Below are 12522 nucleotides of genomic sequence, written 5' to 3'. Positions count from 1 at the left end.
TTACAGGGTATTATGAAAAACAGCCACAATAAACTGGCTATTCTATTTAATGCAGAAATATTGTACATGATGTTGCTGACTCTCTCCCAAAGTGCTCTATTTGTGGAGACCCTGAAGAGAATTTTCTCTAGGGTCTCAGTACCACGAAAAGCAGTGTTTCTCCCAAGCAACTAATTTGCTTTTATCTTATGGACAACATAAATCTTAAAGCAGGCGATGTTTCCCTCTTTGCTTTAGCAAGGCTGAGCCAAATTCTGCACCTGCACCTAGCAGTCTTGCGGTAATATTTCACGTGCTGAGGTTTTCCTAGCTTTCACTCATTTTCCTAAGCATATTTTTTCTTTGCTTCTGTTTCTTTATGTTTTAAGTTCATCTTTATAAACTGTAAATCCTCTTAAGTCCCTTTGTAAAAACTTGTGATATGAGTTTTAAAATGACAGCATTTTTAGACCTATTGCCTTGCTTCTTAAACTGCTTTATATTGACTGGGTTCACATTGTAACACAAACCTAAATCTGAAAGATTGGATATTCTCCTAGATACAGTATCCTTCTCCTAACTCCACCCCACCCAAGTTCTGAAGGGAAGTCATCTCGTTCGCCGATTTACTTATTGAGTTCTATTGCTTCGTAAGTCTTCCTGGAATGTGCACAGCAGAGAAAACCTCCAGAATGTTGTAGGGAGCTAAGTCAAGGTACATAATGAGGAACCCAGAGGGAAAAGAGTGAAAGGAGGCAGCAAATTCAAGTAGGATTGATGTCAGAGACAATCTGGAAGGCTGAGAAAGGAGAATGAGGGGTCCACACAGCGCCTTCCAAACTTTTTGGATTCTGTATCTCTATTAGTAACAAGCAAATTTATTGTTACATCCTCTAAGATCTATATCGTAGCTATTTGTATGTATACCATGCACATCTATAATTGTAAAATAATGAGATATAATAGACATACCATAAATGGAAGTTCGAGACTTCCTTCATACACTCTAGCACATGGTTTCTTGTCCCATTATGGAGATGTCTGGTCTAGACAGTGAGAGACTCCAGCACAACTGTATTGTGTGAGTAAATTATGGGAAAATTTTGGATTTGAAGACGTGTTTAAAAAATTATGAGCTGAATGCCATTTAATGATCTGCCAGCCATGCAAGTCAAGTTTGGCATTATATTCAGTTACTTTAGCTACTTTTTCTTCCAACGTGACACTGTGACAGTGTCAAAAACTAGAGTTTGAAATGTTTGCTCCTGAAAGCAGAGTGTGGAAAGTGGTGCTGCATTCTTCCCACCCTAAGTCAGTAGCTGGCTGTGACAATGGGCTCTGGGTGGTGGCTGTGACAACAGGCCAGCCTCATGCACGTGCAGGGCGGGTGGTGGTGAGAACACTTACAGTTCACGGTGACCTTGACTCTCCGTACCACGGGCGCGGCCACGTCATTGGAGGCACTGCACTCGTAGTCCCCTGACTGCTCCCGGGTGATGCCCTGAATTTCCAAGTATTCGTCTTCACTCACAAAGCCAACCGCTGCAGGAAAACCAGTAACGTGTGGTGAAATACAAGGAAAAAACGACCAAACGTGTTCACTTCGAAAACAAAGTATAAAATGGTTATGTCTGCAGATAATTTGCCAGTTGTAAGTTCAGATTCTGAGGAACTGTGTGGATTATCCCTCCTCCGTCTCTTCTACACCTCCGCACCACCAGCTTTTCCTTGGCTCCCCAGTGGAACAGCTGAAATGTTTGTGTTCCTAACTGAACAAAGCACAGTGCCTAGAGAATTACTGGTCCCAATAAGTGATTAATAATTTTGACATTTACACTGCCTGTATCTTACCAAGCAATCGTGCTCTGGGATCTGAGTTAGGCACCTTAACTCTTTCTGATCTCAAGGTATCACTTAGACTGAGCCTTGAATATAAAATTTATGACTGCACACTTGAGCATAAATTAATTAAAAATGCCACACCAGCAGCTACATACACATACACATACACACACACACGTGCATCACAAAGGTAGCAGAAACACTAACATAAAAAATTTAATTTTCTGTTTTTTGACTCGACTCAGACAATTAATTGGATAGGCAGAAATCAACGTGCTACACTTCGATCTGCTAGAGCTCCTAGGTACAAGATCCTAAAGACAGACCAGCAATGGGACTCTGCACTCGATGCCTAGTTGTAAGCATGTCAGAGATTCATCAGGTGACGCGGCTGCGAATCCACTCAGTCCCCTAAGCATTGCGGGACTCATTGTCTTCAGTGAAAAATTATGAGTAATAATAACAACGCTTCACATACCAGACTCTGTGCCTGACGTCTGGCCATGAGCACTCAGTTATTGAAAGACCAACATATTTAAGGCTAGAGGAGATTTCAAAGTTCTCTCCCAGAGGCACCTGAGCCTTCGCTTCCTTGCCGAATTTCAAAGTTCTCTCCCAGAGGCACCTGAGCCTTCGCTTCCTTGCCAAAAGACAATGAAAAACAAAAGTTAGGGCCTACATCCCAAGCTATCCTCCCTTCTCTCTTAAATGAGGGTAATTAGAAAGACAGCATCCTAAACCTGGATACCTTTAAAAGGAAATGAGGTGCTAGTAATTAATGATTATTAGCAGACAACAGGCATAAGTTAAGACTGTCCCTAGCAATTGAGAAGCATTTTCCCAAACATAATATACATACAATCCTAATACCTCACAGGGTCACAGGGCTATTTAGACTAACACACAAACATGCCTACGTATATATGTACACACACACACACACGCACAAAAGCACTCCGAAACTCTCGTGTGCTGCCCACCTGTTGATTTAGTTATTACTCCTATAATCTGGCTGGAGGCACAGCTTCAGGGGGTGCAGCACTGTATTAACATGAGTGGCCCAAGAAAGGGAACAAACGGACATTTCTCTCCAGGTCATAAAACCCTTCCATAATGCCACGTGTTTCTGCTGGCCCAGAGCACGAAAACAGTAGCTGTAAAAAACCGATACAACAAGGGATGATGTGTGCGGTATGTAAGGGATGATTGTTATGTTTTCCATAACAGTGTTGAAGTCACTGTTTTGTCAAGATAACCACAATAACAATAACAACAGCAACAACAACAGGACCATGGTCTTGTGAACAAGGGCCACTGCCTTGTTCCATTCGATCAGCACTCTTTGGCCATGATAAATCTGTGCTACTGCCCAGCAGTAGGCCCAACCGGGGCCTCATCTCATACATCTTCATGCCATATGCAAACTACACTATGTATGTACAGATGGTTTCTTGCCTCTGTTACATACAGAAGAGGAAAAGAACAGCCTATGTCCATTACAACAAACAAGAAAGAGATATTAAATTCACAAGACAAAGAAGGAACCTCTTCATAAGTAGAAAACACAGCCAAAAAGACCAGGATATGAAGAGGACAAACAACATTAACCCAAATAGACTCATAGTTCCTACCAGTAAGACACTTCTAATGGTCTCAGTAGCCTTTATGAATATTGTTTGATAAGCATCTTTAGGGGAAAGGTACTAACCTTGATTTGAGGATGGGTGGAAGAATTGAGAAGAGCTTTAAATGAAGAATCTGTAATTCCGCTTGTGTTGTCCTTGTTTATTTGCTACCAACCACGGGCTTACATTTGTCAGATCTTCCCCTGCCAGAATGCTATAATTACCGTGCCAAGCATCTCGGAGACCAGTGTCACACTTAATATTCCCATTAATTTTAAATGGTAGTCCTTGGTACATATGTGTGGCAATTGGTGTCATATTTTAATTAGGCTTGCCCTACACCATCTGAAATTAATAATAGCTCGAATTACCAGTGTAATTTATAAATTAACAGTGCCGCAGCATTAGGAAATAAATTAGCTCTGGACAGCTGTTTCTGGATTGAGCTCCAGGGTCGGAGCAGGGACTGATAGGACCTCAGGTCTCCTGCGAAGCTGTGTATTACATCACCAAAGCGGGGAAACAAACAAAAAGACAGAGGTTCTCTGGATCTCTTGTGCTCTCCAGCTAAAGTTCATGCATCTGTTTCAATTCCATAATTCAAATATGCTCTTTTGTGGCCACAGCGAGATTTGCAGGGGCCAACTTGTCATGGACTTCCAAATGGAAAGGTCTGTTGGAGGCATGACAGTCCTGGACTGAAATGCAGTTACACAAATATTAAGGCAGTCAAAATCGAGAACTCATCAGTTTTCTGTGGGGACATGGGTGCCACATTAATTTATGTGTAGTTTTGTATATTTATGTCAGGTGATCTTGTGTAGGAAAGGACGTTGGGTGGCTCAAGTTTTGGGGAAGGCGTACGGTCTCTAGTGATCCAAATTTCTAATTCCAGAGAAAGGAGATTTTTCCTCAAGTCATCCTGCAGGAACAGTGAGGCTTAATCCTACTTTCCTATGTTCCCTGGACCAAATGTGCGATCCCAGAGAAACCACAATGACTTCATTGCTCACCAGTTATTACATGTACACTTTTTGATTAAGTTGGGTAAGGCATGTAAAAAGTGACTTGTACATAGTAATATGCTTAATAAATTTAAGCTTTCATTGTCATTATGCTCACTTTTCCCCTCACCCACCTTTTTCTCTACTAGAGGCATATATGGTAAAACCAGAGAGAAAGTTGGTCAGTTTATACATAACAAAATAAACTTTGAACCACCCAAAATCAGGTTCCTAAAGGAGATGCCTCAAACAAGCCCCCAAAAACACTAAACTGCAATCTGACTTTCTAGAGTTAATAAATCAACGAAAAGTTTCGTTTAAAAGCATTTGTGCTGTGGCTATGAAGTGATCAGTGCTTTATCACTACTGTGAGGAACTTACAAAGCAAATTGGGTGAAAAAAAAAAGCAAGCATAGTCTTTAAAGTGCTGAAGGATATTCTTGGTTAAGAGACATCAGTGGGGAAGAGGCAAACCACTTGATAAAACCCTATGAAAAGAAACTCTTCACGGTCAACAGCTTCTCATTATAAGTCTGCTTTTTCTTTCTGTAAAGAAAATGCATCCTCGGGTGGAAATAACACACTCATCTTCCTGAAATACCCCTTCATCATGGTCCACTTCTTCAGACACTAGAAATGGCTCCTTATTTTTCTGTCACATCAGACACAAACTCTACTCCCTTATTATCAAAGCCCTCCACAAAGTAGCCCTGATCTATTCACCCAAGTTTATTTTGCACGAGTGCTATGAAGAAGGCAACAGATCATCGTCCTAAGAGGCAACAGTTTGGGATCAGAAAAAACCAATTCTCTACCCTCTAGTTTCATGATGGGGTAGGTCACCTAACTCCCCTGTACCACCATATCTTCATCTGCACAATCAGAATAACGTTACCTACTTCTAGGGTTGCTGTGAAAGACAACACGTGGAGTGCAGTGGGGACACTGAAGGGCCCAGGAGAAGCCCTCTGTAGAACTTAGTCTAAACAACTGGTATACCACGCCACCACTGCCACTGCCGCAGCTCTCCTGCCAGGCCATGCTAGTTCTCATCCTGGACCAACATGATGATTTGTTCTTCACAGATTTTTTTTTTTTTTTTTTTTTGTCATCTAGAAAGCTGTGCCCTCTTGGTCTATCTAAGCAAATACCACCTTTCTTTCAAATTTTAACTCTTCCTTGCAAACACCCTATTATGGGTTCAATTGTGTCCTCCCAAAAAAGGTATGTTGAGATCCTAACCATCAGTACCTCAGAGAGTGACTATATTTGGAAAAAGGTCTTTACAAAGGTAATTAAGTTAAAATGAGGTATTATGGTAGACCCTAATCTAATCTGACTGGTGTCCTTATAAAAAGGGATTCGGGCAGACGCACAGAGAAAGGGTAGTGTGAAGACACACAGGGTGAAGATGACCATGTGATAGGAGTGATGCTTCTATGAGCCAAGGAATGCCAGGAATTGCCGGTGCATACCAGAAGCCAGGAGAGGCGAGGGAGGGTTCTCCCCTGTCACTGTCAGAGAGAGCATGGTCCAACCAATCACTTGATTTTGACTTCTAGCCTCCAGCACTGTACAGTTTTCTTGTTGTAAAGCACCCAGTTTTTTGTGCCTTGTCACAGCAGTCCTGGGACACTAATACATTCCCTTGTGTCTCCTAACTCTTGGTGCCTCTGGCTGTTCTGCACTATTGTTGCACATTCAGTTCATCTAGTCTTTAAAATCATAAGAGAATTAAAGAGCTTAAGGGGACATGAATGGTTATATAATTCCATAGTTGCTCTGCTAGTACATAGTCTGTGTGCAGTAGAATTCACTAGAGTAGTTGCTTAAAATATAGAATTCTAGGTCCCACTCATACCCACTAAACCAGAATCTCCTGGGATGAGGTGCTTGCATAATCTTCCTAGGAAATTCTCATGACTAGGCAAGTTTGGGAACTAGTGATTTCGCTTAAGCCTCGTATTTTTCTTGTGGGAAACTGAAGCTTAGAGGAGTCTGTGGGCACACATCTGGTCAGTGATGGAGCACACCAGGCCTCCTGATGTCCAATCCACTGCTCCTGCAACTGTAATCAAGTTTTTGAGTAGCTGTCTTGTGCTGCACACAGGGGGCTTCTTTTTCCAATGCGATTGAAGGCCTTTGACAGCAGGAACCAGGTCTTGGACATCTCTGGCTCTCAAGGCAGCTAGGAAACCAGTTTACATAATTTTAAAATTTGTCAACTTCTTATTGACTAACTTCTGGCTGACAGACCCAGAACAACATGTTGAATTCAATGAAAAAAAGTCAGAGACCCCTTGTTGCTCACCTAACCCTCCTGTGGCTCCATTCCCAAAAGAACACCATGTACAGTCGTAGTTCTTAGCATGATCATTGTATTTCCTGACTTTAGGAAATATCATCACTATTAGTGTTCTAACAGAAAAGATTTTCTTTAAATATGTGATTTTAAAAGGTTTATCGAGTGTGTAGTATAATTTATATTTAGTTTTGGGGCCAATTATTTCCTCAGGAGAAGGCATCCTTAATTTAAAAGTGTAGATCAATGAAGAAGTATGATTTATCTAACAGAAATTTGTTTTACAGCCAACTTTTTGGAAATACAGCTATTTCATTAAGTGGAATACGACAACCAAAGCAGGGAAATGAAGCAAGCTGGATATGTGATCACACCTGCCCCCAAATCCCCACAGGGGTTTGGTGTTGTCCAAAGTGCTGAGCTTAGCATTTACAACTAATCGAATGACAGAGACTGTCTTGTGTGCATAACATCCCTTTGGAAAAGAAAATCCCACATTTCTGACTTCATAGATTGGGCATTAAAAATCTTTATAACTGAAAATAATAATACCCACAGTGATCATTTTTATCATACCCAAGAATAAGCTTGTCAGGAGTACAGCTGTAGCTACTGGAGAGGAGAAGACACAGCTGCCTCCTTGCTTAATATTTTTATGGCATATATACCAGCTGAGATACAATCTTTGGACGTCAGAAATTGAAAAAGATACAGAACATAGACTCCCAGAATTGGAGAGTTGGAAGGAATCATTTTTAAAATTTAGCCCATATCCCATGACTAGCAGTAACATTCCAGTCCTGCACCAGCTCTGCAGCCACTGCTCTCTCCACCGTCTCAGGTTGCATCAGGTGCTCCTGTTAAACCCAGGCTGACCTCAAGGACAGTTGTATTCCCCCAGTGCCATTATGATGGCTGATGAACATTCAAGGTTTTCTGTTTTGACCGGATGAAGGCATGGTTTTGCTCAGATGCTGGGAGATAAGACAGACAGAGGTGAGACTCCTGTTCCTCAATACCAACACGTGCAAGCCCCAGGAACTGATTTTGAGGTCTGATGAAGAAAGTGGGCTTGGCCAGAAAGGAAAGAAGCTGTTTTCATGAAAGACTTTAGAGGTTTGGCTGTGTCCCTACCCAAATCTCATCTTGCATTGTAGTTCCCATAATCCCCACATGTCATGGGAGGGACCAGGTGGAGATAATTGAATCATGGGAGTGGTTTCCCCCATCCCGTTCTCATGATAGTGAGTTAGTTCTCACAAGATCTGATGGTTTTATAAGGAGCTTCCCACTTCGCTGGGCACTCATTCTTCTTCCTGCTGCCATGTGAAGAAGGACGTGTTTGTTTCCCCTTCTGCCCTGATCGTAAGTTTCCTGAGGCCTCCCCAGCCCTGAGGAACTGTGAGTCGATTAAACCTCTTTTCTTTATAAATTATCCAGCCTTGGGTATGTCCTTATAGCAGTGTGAGAACAGACTAATACAGAGGTGTATGGTGCCACTGTGAGTTCTGGCGTCAAGGCCTGCTGATGAACTGGGGAAGGCCTTCTTCACACCAGGTCCCCTTGAGGACTCAGTGCGGTCCTGGGAGCTGGAAAGCATAGACCAATAAGGCTCAAAAACAGCCCCACTCCAAGTGGCAGCAGAGGCCATGTGAGAGACTGTCAAAGGGGGTGGCACAAGAAGACTTGTATTTAAGCACATAACAGGGACTCCAAGAAATACCAGAGCCAGTTCTGAGGTAAAGGGAGGGTCCCAGGCAGGCAGATGGGTGCTGAGAGGCACAGTAATATGGAATTAATGCAATCCTGTGCTGCTAAGCTAGACAAGGCTGGGGACGTGGGAGCTACCCACATAACCCACACAGCAATAGCCGCTGCAACACGGTGAAACCATCAGTGTTAAAAAGTGTTTCCACAATGCGACATTCATGTTGAATGATCTGCATAGGATAGCTTCTGTAGGCCTGATACTAGGCTGGAGCAATGGTTGAAGCGTTGATAGCAGCTGTAAGCACCACTTCCCCCGGCTGCACTGTGGGGGCAGTGATGAGCTCTAGTATTTCTGCACTCGAGCCCTATAGACAGTATTATCTGACAGTTCAGTTCTGTGCACTTCAGATTCCTCTTCTGTAAAATGGAGAACATAAGATTACCTTATAGTATTATTGTAAGCGTTAAATGACTAAATATGAGTAAAGTACTTAGCATATAGGAAGCTCTCAGGAAATCGTAGCTATCATGATCTTTATTTTTACTGCAACCCTAATTAGGCTTTATCACATTTTAATACACATGATCCTTGATACAAGAATATCTCAACTCAGAAATGAAATAATAATCAGACCTCTGCTTTGCCAGTAGGAACTTAATAATAATAAATCTTACAAAGGATTCACCACAGATCCTCTAACTAGAAAACTCTACTCTCTTGACTTAAAACAGGATGTGATTGCTAATAAATATAATTTCTCATGATCATTTATTTTAAAAAAGCAGGTATAGCTGCATAGCCCAGGTAAGAACTGCTGAGAGCTTAAAAAATGTCTCTGGTTTCAGAACTAAAAATAAAAGGATATAAATATATTTTATATCTATATATATATGTAATATACATACATATATATTACACATAGTTCCTTGACATTTCCTTTGGATACAGGTAGCATGGCTGGCGGAAAAGAGAATCTGATGATCTTGCCAAAAACGGGCAAATTTAAAAGATGTTTCATAGGAAAAGTTCTGAAGGGCTCAAACCTATGTTTGCCTGTTGTAACACTGCAGTACAGACCTCACACAGTTGATAACAAACATAGAGCCCAACTCTGGGAAATGGGACAGCTGAATTGTTCTAAATAGGTGGTTCCCATCATATAAGAGAAAGCATTCTTAAATAGGCCCATGCTGGCCGCCTGTGAGCTGTGCATAAGTCGTAGAGTATGCATATGGCAACAACCCCATGACATTGCCTCTTTGTCAGCTCAGATTCCTATTTACTTCACCTGAACTTCTTTTATACCTGGGAAACTTATCTCCTCCTTTCTCTCAGGATACCCTTTCTGTTGGATACACAGAAACTGCTTCTTCCTGGGCTCCTCCACCTTGCCATACCTTCTTTTGCACCATGTTCCCTTCCTCAAACAACTTCCATGTTCACTATACCCTTTGCATAAGCTAGAAATGCAAATGAATAGTATTTTTTGTTTTGTTTTGTTTTGTTTTTTTGAGACAGAGTCTCGCTCTGTCACCCAGGCTGGAGTGCGGTGGCGCAATCTCAGCTCACTGCAAGTTCCGCCTCCTGGATTCACGATATTCTCCTGCCTCAGCCTCTTGAGTAGCTGGGACTACAGGCGCCTGCCACCATGCCTGGCTAATTTTTTTGTATTTTCAGTAGAGACGGGGTTTCATTGTGTTAGCCAAGATGGTCTCGATCTCCTGACCTCATGATCCACCCTTCTTGGCCTCCCAAAGTTCTGGGATTACAGGCATGAGCCACCGCGCCTGGCCATGAATAGTTCTTAAATTAATTTATTAACCAGATTTTTTCATAAAGCAATAAATATAGATGCAATAAAAATATTATACAAACTGGTGCCAACTATAAATTTCGTGTGTGTGTGTGTATACACACATATATGTGTCTATCAATATCAACAAAACATTTATCATAGATCCTGACACATATTAAGAACTCATTTGATAGTTGGAACTGCATATGTGTATATGGTTGAATATGCATGGCTACGCATATATCAACTGTAACATTTTATAGATATGTAGAAACAAATTCCCTTAATTTTTTTTGATAGGGAAATCTGGGTATAATAATTAGCTTCATATTAAAGAGAAGCTGCAACTTGAAGTGTAATTATAAGAAAGTGAACCCTTTGTACTCCACAGAGCCAGGCCCTGTGCATTTCTGAGGCCCATCCCTTCCCATAACAACATGACATGAGTTTTCTTTGCAGATGTGGCTTCAGAAGCTGGGCTGGCCCTGGAGTTGGGTGCTCTTCTGCTGTGAGCCTTCTCAGGAGGCCTGTCAGCTCAAATTTGCATGCAGACCCTCTATTATGCGTGATGATATCAAAGTCAGAAAGCACACAGCTGGGTGTTTAGAGTTTGCAGCTTGATGTCTGGGAACTGTGTATTTGCAGTAGTGCAGCTGATGGCTGCTAAAAAAATAAAAATAAAAAAATAAATCAGCTTTTGATTTGTAAACTCAGCCAATTTGATCTGAAAGACATTGATAGGGGATAAATATAGCACTCCGCAATGTCATATTGCCTCAGTATCTTGGCTGTTTGCTTTCCCTTTTTCTAAATCACTGGAGATATAAGCCAGTACTGAGTGCTGATAACTTTGAAGGAGTTAATTGCTTTCAATTCCTCACCCAGATTAATTTAAGGGAATTCTATTGACTTAAGAGGCTCCTAAAGGGTTAAGGTTCTCCTGACACCATTGTGCTCAGGATCAGATAAGAAGTCACCTTCACTACCTGGATCCCAACAGCCTTGGGAAGCAGGGCAGCCTATGATTTAGCCATCAATACATTTTGTAGGGCAGGGGTTCTTAATCTGAGAATTGTGGAACTGTAACCTCAGGGGTTTTGAATACCAGGAAATAATAATATTATGCATACGTGCATTGGTGTGTGTTTTCTTTAAGAAGAGATTCTACAGCTCTCTGAAAAGGATGTAAAAGGAGCCCAGGACACACACGGCTTGGTATCCCCCTTGCTATGATCCTCCGGATCATCCCCTAGTGATGGTGCAGAACCAAATCCATGTCAACTCACATGTCTGCCAAGAAAAAGCCCGCAAAAATGTAGCTGATGGTAGGGAAAAGAACATCACTCCACGGGGAAGCAGAGCCTTACGTATGTTTCATTAACTATTTTGTGGAGGATGGGAAGTGAAATAACTTATAAATAATCCTTTTGAAGGACAGATATATCGATCTGGGGAGTTCTTTTTTCACTAAATGGGGGAAAGCCTTTTCCCACCAAAGCGTAAGTTGAAATGCACAGAGGATGCAGGGCTCTGCCCATTCCTGCAGAGGCCCGTGCCCACTGGCTGATGAATTAGAGGCTTCTTGCACAGGGAAGGAGGAGGGAAGCCAGGCTTTCCCTTTGCAAGCAGCATCCTCAGATGCAGAGCAAAACGCAGGCTTTCCTGAAGAATCCCATTTATTAGTGATGGTATCAAGCAAAACCTCAATGACAAGGGGACCACTTGGGGGACGGAAGGAGTAGAAAACCTAGGGTGAGGTCAAATCTATAGTTTTAAGACAATCTAATGAAGAAATTCAGATCAGATTCTGGGAGAAAACTACAAGGTGCCAGGAATACTAGAGATGGAAGTGCCATCTGTGTATTTTCAATTGGCATGGAGAGGGCAGACACCAGCCCATGTGCAGAAGGGAATAACTTGGGAAACCACAGCACAATTCTACAGAAAAGCAGGAAGCCTATTGGAGTAGGATTGTTTCGGCCTCAGGAGAAAGGGAGACATGACTGAAAGCCCTTGTATTTGTAAAATTTAATTAAAGCCTTTGACTGGAAAAAAATGAATCTTTATAAACAGTTCTCAAAATCTATTCTGCACCATAGCTACTTCCTACCAAATCATCCTGCTGGAAACACGTGCATGGGCTCTGCCCACTTACTTGTGAATGCCTTGCCCCTCTAAGCATTCCACTGCCAGGTGGAATTTTCACCTACATGAAATCTATAAAAAGACAGTGTATGGAAAGGAAAAGAATAGCTGATTTACTC

The 12522-nt window shown here is 41.9% G+C and overlaps 1 protein-coding gene across 10 annotated transcripts in view; it reads right to left on the bottom strand.

Annotated features, from left to right (window-relative positions):
* Positions 1–12522, bottom strand: part of NTM (neurotrimin) — a 973658-nt gene that overhangs the window by 32861 nt on the left and 928275 nt on the right. For all 10 annotated transcript variants that reach the window (XM_019037288.4, XM_055356411.2, XM_019037289.4 and 7 more), the window contains one exon: positions 1387–1521. In XM_019037288.4, the coding sequence (XP_018892833.1) occupies positions 1387–1521 (135 nt within the window). The remainder of the gene's footprint in view (positions 1–1386; positions 1522–12522) is intronic.

Source organism: Gorilla gorilla, chromosome 9 (assembly GCF_029281585.2).
Source record: "Gorilla gorilla gorilla isolate KB3781 chromosome 9, NHGRI_mGorGor1-v2.1_pri, whole genome shotgun sequence".
NCBI classification, from domain to species: domain Eukaryota; kingdom Metazoa; phylum Chordata; class Mammalia; order Primates; family Hominidae; genus Gorilla; species Gorilla gorilla.
This window is presented reverse-complemented; position numbering and strand designations above follow the sequence as displayed.